The following is a 21,741-nucleotide window of genomic DNA, read 5'->3' on the forward strand; positions in this document are numbered from 1 at the left end:
CTTCACAATGAAGCATCCTGAGGAAGCATTTCAGTCTTAAGAAATAAACCGCATTCATTGTGAGCATTCAGCACATCGTTTATCTGTGACATTTCTTTTGTGATCTTATAGATTTGTATTGGAATATACGTATATGTATTTTTAAATGTAATCCTTTGTCGTCATGACATTTCCCAATACGATTTTTCAACAAAAGTATCCCATCCTGAGGGATGTTGTGCATGAATTTGAAAACCAAACTAATTGGTAACAGTATTGCAGACTCTGACTCTTTGCAATAATTATAAGGGACTGTTTTTGTAAGGTAGACCACCTGAAGATATCTTTCCACTTATTACTTGACTGCAAAATACATATGATGTGGTGTCATGCTAGCCCTCTCCTTACAGTGCAATACTTTAAAAAAAAAGAAGGAAAAAAGCTGTGGGTTGTAGGCATAGAAAAAAGCTAAAAAAAAAAAAAAAAAAAAAAAAACCCTTTTTGTGATGCAGACAGAAACCTCATGATGCATTTGTTTCCATACAGCTCTTGTTCAGGTATTAAATTCACTGTTAATAAAACCTCAGCTTTTGGACAGAAATGGAAGTTTCACATTTATTTATTTTTTTGTCTTCTTTAAGTTCTTGTTTTATTTAGTTAACTTAAATTGTTTAATGTATGTTGCTTAGTGAAGAAGTAGAATTTAAAGGGACACTAGTCACCAAAACAACTTTAGCTTAATGAAGCCGTTTTGGTGTGCAGTCTCACTGCTCAATACTCTTCAATTTATGAGTTAAATCACTTTGTTTATGCAGCCCTAGTCACCCCTCCCTGCACGTGACTTCCACAGCCTTACTAAACACTTGATGTAAAGAGTCTTTTAATGTTTAGACTTCCTTTATTGCAGATGTTTAATTTAGAATGTCATATCTACTGCTCTGTTAATAGCTTGCTAGACCCTGCAGGAGCCTCCTGTATGTAATTAGCGTTCAATTTGCAGAGCAGGAGATAAAAACTTTCAAAGTAAGTTGCATCTGACTTGAAAATAAAACCATTTTGTTTTCATGCGGGCTGTCAGTTGTGCTAGGGGAGTCTAGGGTTGCATAAACAAACAAAAGGGATTTATATATTTATATATTTATATATGAATTGAGCAGTGAAACTTCAGTGGCATGATCTATACACAAACTGCTTCATTAACCCCTTAAGGACACGTGACATGTCATTATTCCCTCTTATTCCAGAAGTTTGGTCCTTAAGGGGTTAAATGAACCATTATAGGGTCAGGAATACAAACCTGAATTCCTAACCACTATTTAGATGTCATACCCCCTTAAAAAGGGTTACAACCTGCCTGTTTTCCATCACCGTGCAGCACAACCGGCACCAACACTGTCTAAAACCACCTATTTGACTGACCTAATCAGAATTAATTCCCATGGGGAAAGAATTGGACTGGCTAAGAGTGCCACGAAAGTGGGGGAGGAGCCAAATGCCGGCCAGGCCAATCCGCATCTCCTCATAGAGATGCATTTCTACGTGGAAAGTTTAGTGTCTATATATGCAGAGCTGTGCAGCACTGCCCCTAAAAAGCATGTTCCTAGGTTTCAATGTAAACACTGCATTTTCTTTGAAAGACAGTGTTTGCATGAAAATGCCTGCAGGAACATGCTATAGTCGCCAAAACTACAATGAGCTGTAGTTCTGGTGACTATAGTGTCCCTTTAAGCTAAGCTGTAATATTAAAAGCTGATGCCTGCACAGTTGAACTGCAATGTCATGAATATATCCATTCTGTATTTTCAGAATGATACAACGTATTCATTACAGGACTAACTTTAAAGAAGTGTTGCAAAAACACTTGATTTTAAAATGCATTGTGATTTAGATGCATAACTTTTTTTTGTTTTTGTTTTGTTTTTAGTCCTGGGTATTGTCCAATCAAATGCATCTCATAAAACGGTGTTAAGGAAAACGTGTCCATCAGAGAAGCATTAGAATGACAACTGGGATTGTAGTTGTTTAGCAGGACTGAAAACTTGGCATTATTTCAAAGATCCTTAATTTAATCTATTCCTTACTCTTGTGAAATAAAACCAAAATATAGATGGATTTTTTTCATTATTTGTTTTCCCCTCTTATCACTTTTCTGGATATTACACTACAATCTTCAAGATTGTAAGATGGTGGCAACCAGAAATATCTGCCCATAGCTGGGCGTGCACATTACATTTTCACATATGCCCATTTCAACAATGACACAATTGGTGATGGGAAGATCGGGTATCTGATATCCAATCAAATTCACCCCAAGGTCAGACTGTGCAATGCTCATAGAAATTGAAAAATAAGAGTTAAATCTCAGATTCAAACATTCAACATGCTAACTGAGGCCTTGGGAGATTTTTACTTTTTTTTTTTTTTTTTTTTTAAAGACTCAGAGCAAATTACGAGATCAAAGGTAGGGCCCATCACATGGTCAGACCATGTGCTCATCTCCTTGGGAATTTAGAATAGTCCATTAGAATAGTCCTTTAGAATAGTCCTGACTATGGCTTTAGGACTAGTTGGAAGTTAAAACAAAATGTTGAGGTCCGATTCAAACTCCAGGGGACTTGTTTTTGTTCAGACCGTTTGGAAACCATGAAAATGGTGAGGTCCTGTATTCAAATCTGAGTGCGTAATGTGGAAACTTTATAAAGCTGGGAACTACATATAAGTGAAAATGTGGGGAAAATCTAGCTTCTCTCTAATTTGGCCATTTAAATTCTAGGAGATTACACAAATTAGATCCAGACCTTCTGTTAGAAACAAAAGATTAAAGCTAAAATGTAGATTTACGTTTGAAAGCAAATTGGACAGCTGAAAAAAAAGCGTATGCTGAACCCTATAGTAAAAGGCGTAATTAAAACTTATAAAGTCTCTTTAAAATTGAGTACAGTATAAGATACAAACTCTTGTTATCAACCCCTTCTATAATTATTAATGTATTTATGAGCTGTAATCCTTAACCTGTCAGACTAGTTTACTAATCCTATCATAGCACCCTTTACTGAACTGCAACATAAATTCAGCCTGCTCCGTAAATAAATTTTATTTATTTTTTAACTTTATTCTTAAAAAATAAAAATTTAGACGGTGCAAATGTGTAATATAGCACTACCTTGGAAAACTTTCTAAGCAACCATAACAAAAACTGATTTTTTTTTTTTTTTTAAAGGTCTTTGAAGATTATTCTATAAGCTTTACCAAATGATAAAGTGGCCCCTTTGCTTAAATGGGAAACAGATCTGAATAGGCCATTCCTTCTGGTGGATTTGTTGCAGACTTTCTCTACAATCAAAAAAATATATACCCACTGTATCAACCTTTTGAAGCTCAATTATAAAATGTTTTATACAGATGGTATATGGTTCCCTGGGGGAGGACACATTTGGTTGGAGTGTGAAGGGTTGGCCATAATCAAGAAAGATAGAAGTATTCTGGGGGGAAAAAATAAAAAAAATAACCTTATTAGATATAAATCTATATCCCCAAATGTTCATTTCCCACCTTAAAGGTACCTCCAATTGGAAGGGGAAAAATTGGACCGCTCATTCTTTTTTTATGGCTGCTAAACTATGCATTGCTAGAAATTACAGGTCTTCCAGGCTTATTTTGTGATATGTTAAAAAATAAAGTGGACTTTCAATGTAATATGAAAGTACATTTTTATTTAAACAACTGTATGACTGATTTATATTGAGAGATCTGATCTCCTTGGGCCAGACTATTTTGCTTCCTTTACCCGTACTTTCATCTATCAATTTAGTTTATTTATTTTTACAATTGGCAGCTATTTATTTATAAATTTATCTATGGCTTTGTGTTCCTGGTCCTATAGTGTTCCTTTAAGTAGGCACAAACTTGTATTCCTGACCCTATAGTGTTAAAACAACCATCTAGCCCACCTGGCTCTCAATTGCTATCCCTAAATATAGCTAAATCTTACTTTATTCCAGTCTGCTGTTGCTGGTTCTGCCCCTGATCTGGCTGCTTGGCTGACACCAGAAGTGTTTCTCAGCTAATCACGATTCTTTCACATAGGAAAGCATTGGATTGGCTGAGCTTGACAAGGATGAAGATTGAATTAGCCTTGGTCAATCAGCAGCTCCTCATAGAGATTCATCGAATCAATGCATCTGAGACAATTTACTTTCTCCATGCAGAGAGTGGAGACACTGAATGGCAGTGCTGCAGTGTGCAGCACTGCCACAGAGAGACCTCTATAGTAGCCATCAGAGGAGTGGGCAGTGGAGTTATCCCTAGTCTGTAATGTAAACACTGCATTTTCTCTGAAAAGACGGTTTACTGCAACAAGCCTGAAGGTAATGATTCTACTCACCCGAACATACAATAAGCTGTAGTTAGTCTTGTGACTATAGTGTCCCTTGTAATATTTGTTCTATGTAGATCATTCCAGTTCTTGTATGTTATTTGCATTTTTTTTTTTTTTACTGTGAGTACTATTACAATCAATTTGATAAGTGGCAGTTATAACCATCCCCTAGTGCAGGGGTAGGCAGCCCCTGGCACTCCAGATGTGGACCACATCCTCCATAATGCTGGCAAAGGATGTAGTCCAAAACATCTGGAGTGCTGAAGGCTGCCCACACCTGCCCCAGTGTAATTTAAACTTCCTTCAGTAGATCATTTATACATTGCAGCAAACTGAAACTCAATTTATGAGACGAAAACTGCAAAACTGTATATACAGTATGAGTGGTTTTCCAAGTTAACTTCCAAGTTTGGTAAATAAACTTAGAGGGCAGCCACCATCATTTGAAATTTTCCCCTTAACCTAAAGGTGGTCATACAAGCGTTGCGTTTAGATTTACTGATAAACCCGTAATCCTGAAGGAGAAAGATCACTGCCTAAATAACATTTTAATGATTCAAGCAACATAACCAATAACTACGTCAAGCATATTTGTATAAGGTAAAGTAGATCAATTATACAATTTCACAAGACATGTGGAGTACTCATTTATTGAGCAACGACAAGAGAAGCAAATTACACTAAAGTCCACAGAAAACAAGTCTCCAAAATATTTAAAAAAACAAAACTGTTTTAAAACCACATAATAGCCCATCTGAGCCATTTCTAAATTTACATCTTCGAAGCAAATGTAGCTTAAAAATGGATAAAGATTCCAATCCTGATGCTTAGTGGCCCAACAACAGCTGTATCCAGGAGGGCTAACTAGCGTCCAGGGACTAGTTGTAAAAAGTCCATAACTAAGCTTGAGTGTGTAGTGTCCTCATAATGACCACAACTAAACGGTTTTCTGTTGACCTTTCTTTCCGATGAGGGACTTGTGAATATGTGGAATGACACTGCCTCCACCAATTGAAGCCTTTATAAAAGCATCCAGTTATTCATCTCCTCTGATGGCAAGTTGTAAATGACGTGGGGAGATACGTTTTACTTTCATATCTTTTGAAGCTTTTCCTGCCAACTCATGGACCTCAGCAGTAAGATACTCCAGGATAGCAGCAGTGTGTACTGCAGCAGTACCACCCACACGGACATGACTTGTGGTCCTATTCTTCAGAAGTCTATGGATACGACCAACTGGAAACTGCAGTCCTGCTCTGGCTGACCGGATAACCGATGTAGCCTTTGATTTGCCTGTGTCCTTTCCAACTTTTCCACCAGCCATGATTGCGATCGGTTTCTTTCAGCGACGTACAGTTCAAACATAGAATTTGTCTGTAACTTTATGCATGTTTGTCTATGAATATTGAAAAACCTAATAAAGATTTTTATTTTAAATTTTCTTTTAACTTAAAAATCACACTCTTTGCTTTTGGTATTCTGGAAGCCTCAATTCCTTTTTATGGGCACATTTACATTTTATTTTTCCTCATAAATATTTAACCTGCAAACAAAGTATCTTCCTTTAATAACCCCTTAAGGACACATGACATGTCTGACACATCATGATTCCCTTTTATTCCAGAAGTTTGGTCCTATAGAGGGGTACTATTTGACATACTGACATTGCAAATATCTGCTTGCTTTTCTCTGTGGATTTAACTCCCCATGCATGCTTTGGTACATAAGTATGGCTGGCTTTGTGTTTTTTGCTTTTTTTCCCAGATAAGTTAGGATGTGTGTTAATGTTTAGCTATGGCAAAGTATGCTTGTGCAGCTTTTTATTTATTTATATGGTTGCAGCATTGAATACAATATAAACATATATCAGCCAGAGCTGGGAATCTGGTGTTAAGATAGTCCTTATTAGGTAAGCCTTTTCTCAATGACTGGATACTTTATAGGTTAAATTCCATTAATTGTTGCTTTTAGAGGTCTTTTAAGTTTCTGTATGGTTACTTGCACTTTGCCTACCCATTGTGGTTTAAACAGATTTTGGATAAATTCTCCAACTGTGCTATAGTTAGTTTGACCTACGTTTTGCCATTTAGTTAATTAAAATCCACTATTTAGCGAGTGCACCCCAATGATATTTATTCATGGTTTGAGATAATGGTGTCTTCTTGCAACTTGTTCCCTTTCTGCTTATACGCTTTGACAATTTGTGTCAGGAACACAGATTTCATTTGGCTTTTTTTTTCTTTATTATTGAAAATTATCAATTGAAAATACAGAAAGCAAAAAGGAGGGGGCAAGAATACATGTATACAATTCACAACATGGATATTGCATCATTTCAACATATGCAATGCGAAGAGTAGTTATGAACCTCAAGATACTACAAATTTGGTTGCATGGACCAGTCTAAAGCATGGGTTCCCAACTTGTTCTGTGGAACGCTTTGACATAGTGTACCAACATCGTGGAACCCCCTAAAAACATTTTGCGCTCTAGCGCAAACCTTTTAACAGATGGTAATATTTTCTTTTTTGGCACATTTCTACATATAGTAAACAGATTGTAGTGCTTGAGTACAGGTGTGATTTCTGAGTGTAGAGTTGGTGTATGTATATAATTCTAGCATTTTAATACAAACACACCCTTGTTATGTTATGCTTGCATTTACATGCAATGATGTAGTGTTTGATTTTAAAATGTGGATGTACATTTGTGTGTAGCATTGGTGTTTGAGTGTAGGGTGTCTTGAGTGTCTGTGTATAATTATAGATTTTGAGTTCAGGAGTGTCTTTGTATGTCATGTTTGTGTTTGCATGTTGTGTTGATGTTTGTTGGGATGTCTCCACATACAAACTTACCTATACATTAACATACACAATTACACACTCGCAGTCATACACATACTTGCACAAACACGCACTGTAATAGACTGACGGATGCATACATTGGCACAGATACACACACTGACAGGTTGTGTCACTGTGTGTATGTGTGATACACATGCTGGCACATAAACGTCATAATGATTACTTCCCGCTGTTGCCTCTCTCTGTCCTGCTCTGTCTGGGAGGAAGTGACAGTGTCCCAGCCCTTGAGCTTGTGGGACAGCTAGGCAGTGTAAAATGTTTGTGTGATGTGATTGACAATAGGAAATAATAGATCAAATTAATCAGTTTGCTCTGCCATTGAAAACTTTAATTCTGGGAACTATAAATACAGAGAAACTGTAAATGCTAACCATTATAACAAGTATTTGATTATTAGGAGACATTAATGTTTATTTTTGTGCTCTTGAAAAATTAAGTACTATATACATGCAGATATTCATGGACAAGGCACACCATGGGAATGGAGGAGGAGATATTGTTTAAGGCTGCTCAATGGTTTGGGGAACGTAGTTCTTGTTGATCTCTCAGCAGCTTATTAGTGATGACAACCTTTGTGGATAAGCTGCGGGGAAATATAAATTGGAAGAGTCTTAAGGAAAGTGGAAAGAAAGTGTCAGCCATCACACAATTACTCAAGTAGTGTGGAAGACTACGACGACAGCACTGGTTAATTGAGACTGAGCATGAACTAATGTTATCCCGATCAGCCGCATTCAGGTGTTGTGGACAATTTACCAACTGAAAGTGTTTATCGCTGCGGCAAGGTGTAATGATGCCATTTTTGGCCTGATCTTGTATTAAGGCTCTGCAGACACCAAAAGTGCAAAAATGTTTTAAAGATCTTTATGCAAAAAACACCATCCCTCCTGTTGGATGCATGAATGTTTATTAGACTGTGAGAGAGTGGGATTTCTGCTTTTAGTTTGCATTATAGTGTAGAGTGCTTTGTTGTCTATGCACAGTATAATAGCTAGTCTCCTTGGAGCATGCAGTCTGTCTACATAGACACTACATGATCTCTCTTATAATTCATGGTCATTGGCCAGTTTATGAATTTGTTTGCAAGCAGCATCATTATGCTGTTGGAGAATTTATATTTTTTGCCATTGTATGGCAACTGTAAAAGTGAAAATTATTGATTGTGGAGGTCTAGTAACAACATACGCTTTATGGATAAATACATTTTTCTGTATGCTGCCAAATCTGTTAATACCTAGCTTAGTAGGATTATTGCTCACTTGGGGAAAGTGCATAAGTGGAAGCTAAATGCCTGCATAATGTGTGCATTGGTAGCCAGCATTAATCTTTGTTTTTCCTTTCATATATTTTTTTATTTTATTTTTTATGGAGCTTTTGGGATTTGAATAATCTGTCTTTTTTTTTTTATATCTCTATATATCTCTATATATCTCTATATATCTCTATATATCTCTATATATCTATATATATATATATATATATATATATATATATATATATATATACTCTATATATATATATATATATATATACTCTATATATATACTCTATATATATACTCTATATATATACTCTATATATATACTCTATATATATATATATATATATATATATACTCTATATATATATATATATACTCTATATATATATATATATATATATACTCTATATATATATATACTCTATATATATATATATATATATACTCTATATATATATATACTCTATATATATATATATATATATATACTCTATATATATATATATATATATATATACTCTATATATATATATATATATACTCTATATACTCTATATACTCTATATACTCTATATACTCTATATACTCTATATATATATATATATATATATATATATATACTCTATATATATACTCTATATATATATATATATATATATATATATATATATATACTCTATATATATATATATATATATATATATATATATATATATAATGCGTTTTAGCAAAAAAAAAAGTCACACTTGTTACTCCAGTTCTTGATCTTTTATCCTATTTTCATTATGTATTCTTCTGTTTTCAGGTGAAGTCTGTTAAAACTGGCTCTGTCTTTTGGACAATATGCTGCTGTCTGTCTTATTTTTACATGGTGAGTATAGGGTCCACATTTCCTAGCCCTTGAAGTCCCAATGTGTATTTGCTTATAATTGTTATCAAAAACAAGCAGTGTTTAAGAATTTGTGAACTGCACATTTAAATCTATAATGTCCTTTTTATGTGCTCTGTTATAATGGTTTGTGTAGTAGCCAAATTGAGATCTAAAGCTTGGTTTTACATCAGGCTTCAAAAGAGCAGATTTATTGCAACATTTGCTGTGTTTAAACTGATGCATTAATATAAAATCCCTCTATTTCACATGACTGTTAACTTAACTGGTAGTTATTCTAATAACTTTGAAAATAAACTTGTCATTACTTCACGTCACTCCACAGCAGGGACTTTGACGTGGGAAAGATCTATCATTATTGTTTAAGTTAAAGAAGTACTCCATAGCTATGATTTTATAGTAAATTGAGATCTGCAGTCCAACTTACTACATGCCTTACTACAAGTTGTAATGCTCCTTTTTAGATTAAGAGTGTCTACATGTTCGTCATTGCTCATTACAGCATTATCATCTGACTTAGACAGATAATCTAAAATTGCAAATCTGTGACAAGCTGTAATCTAATGCATTGTAAAATATTTTGCTGTAAACCACTATTAAGAGCCTGCTTCTATAGATAAATGCGTTTGCTTCAAATATTTAGTCTTTTTTTGCAAAATCTTATTTGGCTTCTAATTAACATTATCTTTCCTCATCTATCTTCTAGGTGTCTGCCTGGGGTGGTTATGTGTTTATCATCAATCTTATTCCTCTTCATGTTTTTGTATTGCTACTGATGCAGCGCTACAGCAAGAGAGTCTATATAGGTAATGACAAATGCTGGTTCATGCACAGACATTCCAAAAATAAATCCATTCAATGCCTAGACACACAAGCCAATTTGTTGTTTGTCATTTTTTTGGGGGGGGGGGGGGGGGGAGGGGAGAGGGGGAATCTCCATTTAAAATGAGTGGTTTCCAAACTACTACTTAATGACATCTATGGAAAAGAAGAAAACATGTTTCTAGAACCAGAGTCCTTCCCTCTTCTTCTGGCACATGAAAACAGTTTATAGAATTGGTTATCTATGAAGTTTAGGTTCAACCATGTGCCGGAATTTAAATTTTGTGCTCAAAACTGACTGAAATATGTTTCTGCACGAGTTTCATAAGAATGTGTACTAGAACATCACACTATTTAACTAGTTTTTTTTGGAAAACAATCACCCTACTTATTTCTTCAAGCATACAGCTTTTATCAAGTTCTGTTTTTCTGCTTAATTAATACTGTTTTAGATCAATTTTATGATGCTTCTCAAAATAACTGTTGGCTATTGACTTGACAACCAATCCGTGTTGTTCAGACTGGGGAATTTTAAAGGGATACTATAGTCACCAGAACTACAGCTTATTGTATTTGTTCTGGGGAGTATAATCATTCCCTTCAGACTTTTTGCTGTAAACACTGTCCTTGCAGAGAAAAGGCAGTGTTTACATTACAGCCTAGTGATAACTACTGGCCACTCCTCAGATGCCTACTAGAAGTGCTTTCTGGGGCAGTGCTGCAGAGTAAGCAGCACTGTTATTCAGTGTCTGCATGCAGTCACTGAATTTTCCTCATAAAGATGCATTAATTCAATGGATCTGAGTAGGTGCTGATTGGCCAGGGCTGTGTTTGACTTGTGCTGGCTCTGCCCCTGATCTGCCTCTTTGTCAGTCTCTGCCAATCCTATTGGGAAGCATTGTGATTGGCTCAGACCACCACTTCTGATGTCAGCAGATAGAGGCAGTTCACATGGGTTTAACACTACAGGGTCAGGAATACATACATGTTTGTGTTCCAGACCTTATAGTGCTCATTTAAATGTATGCATTTTTTCACTGAGGCATGAAGTATTTTATTTATTTTTGTTTTGTGTGATGGTTTCCTAATTTTTCACTTGCTCATAAACAGTCATTTTAATTTTATGTGGTGTATAATTGGTGTGAGATCAGAAGCCTTGTTCTGTAATGCCAGCTGTTCGTTGTCGCCTTCCACAATCTGCAATTGCTGTCCTTTCTACCGTTCTGTGATAGAACTGCCATATGTTTATAGAAGGTGAGGTAGAACCTGTAAGATCTGACCTGTGTCTTTCATAATTGTATTCCCACTCCAGGCAAATCAAATATTAGGATTTCTAGTTTTGTGCTCTCATCTGTTATACTTGTTAATAAAGAAATGCATTATTCATTTGAAATAATTGAGAAAATAACTTTAGTGGGATGTTGTGCTTCTTGGCATAATTTGTTGGCAATGCTTAATAAGTAGGCTTTTGTTTACTCGGCAGTATAGATCATGTGTAAAGGACTAACAAAAATACACGTACTTGATCTGATCTTCAGCTGGTTATTGTCTGAATAGCTGCAGTTAGATATGTTGCTCTTGTGATGAGCATTGTTCAGTAACAGATGCTGTATTTCCTTTTCAGTTAGCTTTAGGATTTGGCTATAATAGTATTTAACTATTTTTATTTTTATGTCAAATTGTGAAATGGCAGTCTGCCACTATTGCAGTATCGTAAAGATATAAAACATATGATTAATCATTATGTAAAAATTTGTCTGAAATGGCAATCTTTGTAGATGATGAAAAATTCCATGTTCCCTTCATGACCATAAACTCCTGCTGAATTTTCCACCCCTATTGTTTTTTATTTTTTTTTACTCAATATTATTTAATCTTGAAGTAATATCCCTGGAACGAATTGGCAATCCTGATTATCGGCATAAATCACAATTTCAGAACGGATTTGGGGATTGCGGTGTTCTGTTTTGAAATGGCATTGTAGTACAGCTGCACTCCTGCTGTTATGGGCTTTATAGCGCCTGTAATGCTTTGTTAGCTAATAACTCTTTAGTCACATTCAGCAGTAGCTGTGTGTTAAATGATTTATGCATTGCACTTAAAGGAACACTACCAGCACCATAACCACTGTAGCTTTCTGTAGCAGTTATTTTGTTGGAATATTCCTTTAAAATGCACCAAGTTGGAAATGACTATTGGTTGATGTTGAAACACTTCACTTTTGATTAATATGCACCAGTCTTTTGCTGACTTTTATATAGTGTATTGAATATAAAAACAAAGACTTGGTGTGAAATCTTGCTTAACAAGCAATACTCTTATTTAAATGACCACGGATGATCTATAATAAAAATTATGTATATATAATATATTTACATTTTTTCCTCCTTGTGCTAATTTTAAAGTAGAAAAAGCACGGCTTGTTGAGTAAAACGATTACATATAAAGTATTTTGAAATATATATTCAATGCACTATTTGTTCATTCTGAAGAATTGTGGCTGATATGTATATTTGCACTGCTGTATGTGCAAGGTTTGTATTGAGAGAATGTATTGAGAGAAGTGTATTCAACAAATTAAAGTGTAGCGGGAAGACTCTGAAGAAGGCCACACAGAGTCCAGATGCAGGTCAATTGAGGAAGCAAAAAGATTTATTGTAACCGGCCGTGTCTCAGGTGACTCGTGTCCAAGCACTGGAGTCTTGAATTACAGACTTTTTATAGACTATACATCCCCCAACTGTATCCTTACACCAATCCGTAAACTGTATACACAGGATTTCCTCATATGGATAGGCAATAAGGGACTGGGAGAGAATAGAATGTGGTTTCAGGCCTTGCACATGTGCATTACATTTGATTACAGTAACTTTACTACATGTAGCTTACAAACAGATACGTGTACTTGTATATGCCACGATGTGATTTTAGGTCTAGCTTAGACTCAGTCATAAAAGATGATCATAGATCATGAAAGACGCTTTTAATATTGCAATCTTATAGCTTGAGCCGTCAAGTTAACATTTTATCACTGAGCAAAGACTATTATTTGCAAGTGGTAGTCGAAGGTGTCTCTTGAGTACATTGAAAGCAAAATTTGTGCAGCCAATTACTTTTTGTAATTAAGACCTATTATTAGAATGTGTGTGAACATTATTGCAATCATTCTCCATGGTACTTTGTTGAGTGAGAAATAATCGGTGAAATCCTTGTCCGTTTAGAAAACAAAAAATACTAATTTCTTTTCTTAATTTTTTTTACTTATGAGCAACACAAAGAAGCTTGAAGAGTAAATCAAAGATCATATTAATGTTTAATAGCTCCTAAATAGAAAGCTGTGACTTGATCATTACCATTAGTCAATATACAAGAAAGAAAGATAATTCTCTAGCCATTTTAGTTCAGTAGGAACTACTTTTCCTTATGTGCAGCTCAAAGATTGACAAAGGATGCAGCTCTACTCAAACTCCACTGTCTTTGTCATTTGCCACCCAGGGTCTGTTTACTCAGCTTTCACCAGCACTGTCATGTCTTGTAGCAGTGGCCTTACTTGATCACTGTTCTTTGCTGGCAGTGCATGCCTGGCTATTGTGTTTTTCTGATAGTACAGGTAATTAAGTTAAGGAGCAATCATGCAGAATAAATTCACATATTAGTTTTATTGTTTAAATGTTCACTGTCCAATATTACAATTACTTTTTGAAAGTTATTGGGCAAATACTGCAATAAGTGAGATGCTTCTTTTCTTGCTTCCCAGCGTCATCTGCTGGTGCGTTTTTAAACCCAAGCCAATGGTAACCCTTCACTGTTTAGTAGATTGACTTCTAGACCAAGTAAATCGGAGAGCAACAAAGTGATCGCATTGCTTTACTTGTCAGTTAAGACTTGAGCTGGGTGTCATTTCAGTCCCCAAAATTGCCCTATGGCAGGTGGTATCCAGTCACTTTGATGTGCTGCAAGGGCAATTCTGTTTTGTACCACCCTGCGATGACTTGTCACTCTCTGGCGGCAGCAGAGAGATATATAAATTAATTTAGCTGCAATCCTTACTATCACTTTAGTGTTGTCCCTTTACAAAGGACATTTCCAAGTATTGTACATCGCCCCCATCTCCACAGGATGGCAGTCTTACAGTTATAATAAATAATCCTCATGGCAAAATGTGACACGTTTTAAGATGTTCTTCCTCAATAAAAACGTAAGAAAAGTCCCATCCATCCTTGTGCAAGAAGGTATTAATAATCAAACGAATTGTCAATTAAGTGATTAAAGATGGATTTTTACCCACACCACCTTATACTTCTGATAACCTGAAATTGTTTTATATGCATATCATTTTTTTCTTTATTACATGGTTTAGTGGAATAATTTGTAACTTGCTTTTAAAGCACAATAGAACAGCCACACTGTTATCCATTAACCCTCTTACATTCCAGAGCATGTTTGCATATTAGTGGCTAGGCCTATTTCAAACCTTTCCCAATCCTTTACTATGTCATATTTTACCTAGAATATGACTAATGAAATGTGTATTATTAAAAGATGGGTATGACTTTCTTGTGATAACATATGAATTATGAATACATAAAACTAAAACCTTACATATATCATTAAAAATGTCCTGTTTATTTGCCGTTAGAGGTCACATATTACAAAGAGTAATTCAGTTTCAACGCCAAAATTATTAAACATTTGGTGTTGGATCTGTAAGCATATTGGTCCACTGAACCAGAAAATGCCCAGAGCCATCAGCCTATCACTTCCATCCAGACTGGACAAAATTGAAATTCCTTTTATGGAAGTATAACAAACTCTTATCAATCCAACTGATGAGCAACAATTTTCTTTTATAACGTCTCCAAAATGGTTTCACAAGTGTGATGTCTCAATGATGACTACTATGAGCTGTATTGGTTGTCGTGTACATACGGAGTGCCTCTTTTAATTTTCTTTCCTTCCTTGTCTGTTGAGTGGACTGTAGCATGGATTTGAGAAATTTACAGTATGGCAGATTTTAGAGCCTATGGGCATAACATGCTGCTCATATAAAGATCTGATCTGGAACTTCCAGAGCATATTGCACATGCAATATATAGATTATATTAATATTTGTATTTAACTCTCATCAATGTAATAGAATATATTAAGCCTGTCCTATTACGAACACGGTTTCCTCGAATAGTCATATCGTGTTAAAAAAACAAAACCAAGAAAAAATACTAACAACTTTGACCTTATCCTAACCGTGAACTATAACTTTTTTTTTTCTTCTCTTTTCAGCTTATAGCACTTTCTACATTGTGGGTTTGATTTTATCCATGCAAATTCCATTCGTGGGGTTTCAGCCAATCCGAACAAGCGAACATATGGCAGCCGCAGGTAAGCTCATTTTATTAACCACTTAAGGAAGGAGGCAATTGCCAAAATTGTAAACAAAACCTGGAATAATTTGAGCTATTTCTCTTCAGCCATAATTTTGCTCTTTCATATTAAGTGCACCCACACTTCTATATAATTCTGTTCAGGAGAAATATGGCTTTCATTTCACATCAAATATTTATCCTCCTTTATCAAAACGGAAAAAAAAATTGGAAGACCTTTTTTCTCTCTGTTGCCAGCATCCCAGCCTATCACATGACATCTCACTGGAAAGCCCAGGGTGTCATCTTTACAATACAGCAGGAATTAATAGATTAGCTTAAAAGAATAAAAGGAGATGCATGTGAACTAAATGGCCAATAAAGAGGACACAAGTTAATGAGCTAGGTTTTAAGAGGATATATATATATATATATAAAATATAATTTTAATATGAATAACATAAAGTGAGTAATTAATAAATAGTATTAGTTTTCAACTTCTGCATAGCATTTTTATTGTGAATGTCCTAAAAATACTGTTGGCTTTTACTGCACTAAAAGAAACCTATTTGCATGCTGTGATGTTCCAGAAGTGCAATGATGCCCCCATGTGCAGGTTTTATGGAGTTTTGGAAAATAACAGAGCCAAATAGGGTTTGCAAATTAAATGATCTTGTATTTCTGCTGGCCTGTTATGAATATCAAATCTGGGTATTTTCTGAAAGTGGTGCGCACAAAGTGTATAATTTCATTCCAAGTGTATTTTGAGCTGTATATCTTAAGATACATTTAGAATGAAATTAAACAACTTGTGTATACCACTTGTGTGTTTAAAAAAAACAAAAACCCCAAAAACACATTTGTATTCTGTTACTGTGCGATATTACAGTAAAAGCCTACATGTAGACCTTTGACACTATGTACTTTGTATTTTGAGGAGTCAAGCATGTTAATTTCAGGTTTCAAGTTTGTACAAATTAATTTAATGGGCCCATGTCCCTTGTGGGGCACAACAGAAGCTCCTAACTTCGCTTAGGGGTTTAATTTAAATTCAGATGTTAAGTTACTTTCTGCATTTTTATCTGCTGCTCTGTAAATTGAACTTTAAATACACAGAGGAGGGTCTACCAAATTATTAACAGTATACAAGAAATTTTAAATGAAACAGACTGCAATAAAGGAAGTTTAAACATTAGACCTCTTTACAGAAAGTGTTTAGGATGGCCTTAGAAGTCACATGCAGGTAGATGTCTGAGGAAGCATACACATAAGGATTTAACTCCTAAATGGAAGAGAATTGGATAGTGCAACAGCATTGACATTATCGACACATCAAACCACACCATTAAACAAAATGTAATTTACTATAGTATCACTTTAACTGTAAAAAAAAGTTAAATTTGTAAGTGTTTCAATGACTCCACCTCCTCTGGAAAGCTATTGCTGGATGTCTCATGCTTAAGACTTCTAGCAGTAGTCTGGTACATGACATGATTGTGATGTACAGTGTACTCCTATATCAATGCCCCATAGGAAAGGGCATCTGAACAGTGTAGCTGGATGCATACCTTGGTGGCTCTTGCCAGTCTCCCTTACTAGTATGGAGTCTAACAGTTTGATCTTGACACACGGCAATCCAATGGCTTGGCTTGTGGATGATTTAGAGGGCCAACAACTGTATTAATGGACACTATATAGGCACCCAGACAACACCATCTCATTGAAGTGGTGTGGGTGTACGGTCCCTGTTGCCCTTGGCCATGCAATGAGAAACCGCAGTGTTTTCATCACAGTGCTAATACTGCTTTTCTTGGCTGTCTACGAAAGAGGTGCTTCCTGTTTCAGAAAGTTTGACTCTGGGTGTCCTCACACGTTGCATATGCACTTCGAGTTCCAGACGTACATTGGGTCCCAATCGGTAAACATTTTTACATTAATTTACAATGCAAAATGAAATGCAGACCTTAAATCCTTTCCAACCATTCCAACAGTCAGGGAAAGGGAGGATAGTAGTGAATGAGCTCGATTGTATCACACCACTACATTGGCATTCCAGGTTTGATCAAAATTGTTGCAGCAATACCTTATTTTAATGGAGTTAACTGTACATATTGTATGTCTAAATTATGCTTAAAGGATCACTATAGGATCACAAACATGTATTCCTGACCCTATAGTGTTAAAACCACCATCTAGCCCCCTGGCTTCAAGCCTAAATCGGCATGCTGTTTGCCTCAGAAAAACAAGCTGTCTGCTGACATCAAAAGTGGTAGCCTGATCCAATCACAATGCTTCCCCATAGGATTGTCTGAGACTGACAAAGAGGCAGATCAGGGGCAGAGCCAGCATGATTCAAACACAGCCCTGGCCAATCAGCATCTCCTCATAGAGATGAATTGAATTAATGAATCTCTATGAGGAAAGTTCAGTGTCTGCATGCAGAGGGAGGAGACACTGAATGTTTGGATGCATTTTAGGCAGCCATGACCCAGGAAGGATCTCTAGCAGCCATCTGAGGAGTGGCCAGTGCAGTTATCACTAGGCTGTAATGTAAACATTGCATTTTCTCTGAAAAGACAGTGTTTACAGCAAAAAACCTCATGGTAATGATTCTACTCACCAGAACAAACTCAATAAGCTGTAGTTGTTGTGGTGACTATAGTGTCCCTTTAAATGCAGCAATATTTTTTTTTTATTATTATTTTTTTTTCATGCTGTTCCTATTTTCCGTAAGCTATACTGCTTAAACATCTGAGATTTTGCAAATACCTGCAAAGCTGGATAGCTACTTCTTTTTTTTTTTTTTTTTTTTTTTTTTTTTTTAAATGTATATATTTGTCACCTGATTGATTTATTTATTTATTTTACACCACCTCATGTGAAATACAACCAGATAATGGACACCAAGAATGTCAAACTCAAAGGCTGACACGGGCCAAATAAACAAGGTTTAAGTTTGTGGGCCGCAAAAACCAAACTTCAGTTTTCATAGAAACGTAGGTTTATTTTGAAAAGGTCAGTATATAAAAAACTGACACTGGACGTCTTCGCGCTCATAGGGTTTCAAAGTAAACAAAAGTGCAAATTTATTTTAAGGAGACCTGCATTTCCATATAACCAATAATTCAGTCCAACTACTTTGACATATTAAGAAAAGCTTGGTAATGGGACTGAAATTATGAATGTATGCTGTTGCCCAGCTGTAAAAAACAAATTGTTATCTTGTTGATTTTGAAATCCTATAAGTGTGTTCTTCACTTTGGCTGAGATCATCAAACTCCTATGGGAAAGCATTGGGAGGCTGTTGTGCATGAAAAGGGGAAAAAGTTCAGCGCCTCCATGCAGACCAAATTTAATAAACTGCCCCTACACCCATTCTAATACACTGCCCTACCCCTAATTTAACACTGACCCTCCTCCCACCACTAGAATACACTGCGCCCTCCCCCAGTTTAATACTGTCTCCCTCCCCCCAAATTAATAAAGTGCTCCCTCGCTAAAATTACACTGCCCACTCTCTCCCCCAATTTAATACACTGCCCCCTCCCTCAAATTAATACTGTCCCCCTCCCGAATTTGACACCGTACACAGGAAGGTCCCCCAAGCCACTCTTCCCCCTACCTTAAAATGAGCCACCTGTCCTCCAGTTCCAGCCCTGCTCTTCTCTGCTCAAGCAGGCCAAATGCTCCTCTGGCACTGCAAGCAGGAGTGAAGCGGAAGTGGCTGGCTTGCGGGAGCATGCAATCAGCCGTGGGAGGTGAGACAATCACAAGACATGCTTGCTCTACACTCTTCATGCCCAGAAAAATTCTATAAAGGATGAACAAATTAAAAATACAAATTGTGTAAACTTATATAATTTTAAATTGATCAGAAAAGCATTCTGTAAAGAAATATGGTTTTATCATGTTTGTTAATTATGTATTTAATCAATCCTATGTAATGCTAATTGGTTTTCAAACTAAACCTGCTTGGCAGTGAATAATTTTAAAGGTGTCTGTCCGCCCGTCCGTGTCTCCATACATACATCTACCTGCCTACATTGTGTAGGACTCCCACATGCTGCTTTGATATGGATGAATGGGCTCCACAAGACTCCTGAATGTGTCGTATAGTATCTGGCACCAAGACAATAGCAGCAGATCCTTTTAAGTCTTGCAAGTTGCAAAGTGAGGCCTCCATGGATCAGACTTGTTGTTTCAGCACATCCCACAGATATTAAACACTCAAAACATTCTTGAACCATGTTTGCAATGCAGCAGGGTGCATTATCCTGCTGAAAGAGGCTCCTGCTATCAGGGAACACCATTTCCATGAAGGGGTGTACGCAGTCTTCAACCATTTCCATGAAGGGGTGTACGCAGTTGGTGGTACATGTCAAAGTAACAGCCACATAAAGGCCAGAACATTGCCCAGAGCATAATACTGCCTCTATCAGCCTGCCTTCTTCCCATGCAGGCTGCATCCTGCTTTCATCTGTTCCCCAGGTAAAACAATGCACGCACACACACCCAGCCATCCACCTGATATAAAAGAAAAAGTGAAAGAGACCAGGCAACCATTTCTCCATAGTCTAGTTTTGACGTTCATGTCCCCATGAAGGTGCTTTTGGTAGTGGACAAGCGTGGACAAGTGTCATCATGGGCACTCTAACCTGTCTGGGGCTACGCAGCCACATACATGTCAAACTGTGATGCACTTTATGTTCTGACACCTTTCTATCCTGACTAGCCTTAAGTTCTTCAGAAATTTCAGCTACAGTAGCACCTGTGTATGATCAGACCAGACTGGTTAGCCCTCACTCCCCACGTGCATCATGACGCTGATGTCGGTTCACAGATTTTCATTCTATGCACCACTTTTGGTAGGTACTAACCACTGCATACTGGGAACACCTCGCAAGACTTTTTCAGTTTCTAGATGTTCTGCTCATCTGACAAGTGGCAAAAAGTAATGGTTAAAGTGTCTCATGTCTTTTCGCTTGCCCATTTTTCCTTCTTCCAGCGAATGAACGTCAAGAGCTGACTGTTCACTTGCTGCCTAATATATCCCAGCCCATGACAGGTGCCATTGTAACTATATAAAAGTTATTCACTTCACCCCTCAGTGGTTTTAATGGGTCTAATCAGTGTATATTTATTTAAAGGGAAAAAAAATTACAGCTCCTGTTTTTGTTACCAATTACCCAGGGTCCTCTGTGAGATCAGCCAAAAGGATGTTGAGCCTATCCTATAAAACGGTGTACTGAAAAGCCTTAAAGCTTTTTTTGTTCTTACCCTGAATTCAACTGTATGTATACAGATTCACTTTCCCTTTGCTTCATCCATGTTTGTTAAATGGCCTGTATGGTTTTCATTAAAAAAATGGACAGCTGAACAGGAGCTCCTATTTAAAACTAAAAAAAACCCCACACATTTTCTGATGTTTAGCTTTTTATGATACAGATATTACTTATTTTTCAAGCTCAGTAGCTAAACTCAATAGGTAGGCAATTGTTCATAGCACCTGCTTTGCAAAGGCTTCTCCTTGAGCTGCATGGGGGGGGGGGGGTCTGATTGGTAATCCACAAAGTCTGAGCTGAAGTCTTGCAAAGGCCGCAGATGAGAACTGAATGTTTTGCAAGCTGTTAGATATACACCAATTATAAATGCATAATTAAATGTATGCCCTTTTTTTTATTTGTGGTATATCTACTAAACTGTCATTTAAAACAATTTTGTATATTGGCGGTAGCATGCCTTTGGAGATCTTTCAGAATATATAGCGGACTTAATTTATTATACGTTACCCCTTCTCTGATGCAGATAATGGTGTAAGTTGATTTTTTTTTTTTTTTTTATATTCTAAAGCTGTTGTTTTCATAACTTATATAATTGTTACATTTTAATTGTAAAGATTTTCTATATTCCCACCTATTCAGGAGTATTTGCGCTGTTGCAAGCCTATGCCTTACTACAGTACTTAAGAGACAAGCTGACGAAGCAAGAGTTTCAGACGCTCTTCTTTCTGGGAGTGTCGCTGGCTGCTGGAGTTGTTTTTCTAACTGTTATCTACTTGACCTACACAGGTAATTGATAAAGTTGTTTTCACATTTAAAGACCTGTGTGATTCCTTTTTGAGTTGTAATTTACGTTTGAACGTGTTAGATACAAATTTTTTTTTTATTAAATTCATGTTTACTTTATAT

General features: G+C 36.3%; 2 protein-coding genes across 2 annotated transcripts in view; one reads left to right on the forward strand and one right to left on the reverse strand.

The window, feature by feature from the left end:
• The window catches only part of STT3B (STT3 oligosaccharyltransferase complex catalytic subunit B), a 95,321-nt gene that overhangs the window by 55,324 nt on the left and 18,256 nt on the right, over positions 1–21,741 (forward strand). Inside the window, exons 4-7 of the mRNA XM_063452216.1 lie at positions 9,288–9,353; positions 10,078–10,177; positions 15,474–15,572; positions 21,475–21,621. Of these exons, the coding sequence (XP_063308286.1) occupies positions 9,288–9,353; positions 10,078–10,177; positions 15,474–15,572; positions 21,475–21,621 (412 nt within the window). The remainder of the gene's footprint in view (positions 1–9,287; positions 9,354–10,077; positions 10,178–15,473; positions 15,573–21,474; positions 21,622–21,741) is intronic.
• On the reverse strand, positions 5,160–5,720 carry LOC134608048 (histone H2A.Z-like). The gene has a single exon (XM_063450677.1). The coding sequence runs from the start codon at positions 5,679–5,681 to the stop codon at positions 5,394–5,396; it is 288 nt and encodes a 95-aa protein (XP_063306747.1). The 5' UTR covers positions 5,682–5,720; the 3' UTR covers positions 5,160–5,393.

The sequence above is a fragment of the Pelobates fuscus genome, chromosome 4 (assembly GCF_036172605.1).
Source record: "Pelobates fuscus isolate aPelFus1 chromosome 4, aPelFus1.pri, whole genome shotgun sequence".
Classification (NCBI taxonomy): Eukaryota; Metazoa; Chordata; class Amphibia; order Anura; family Pelobatidae; genus Pelobates; species Pelobates fuscus.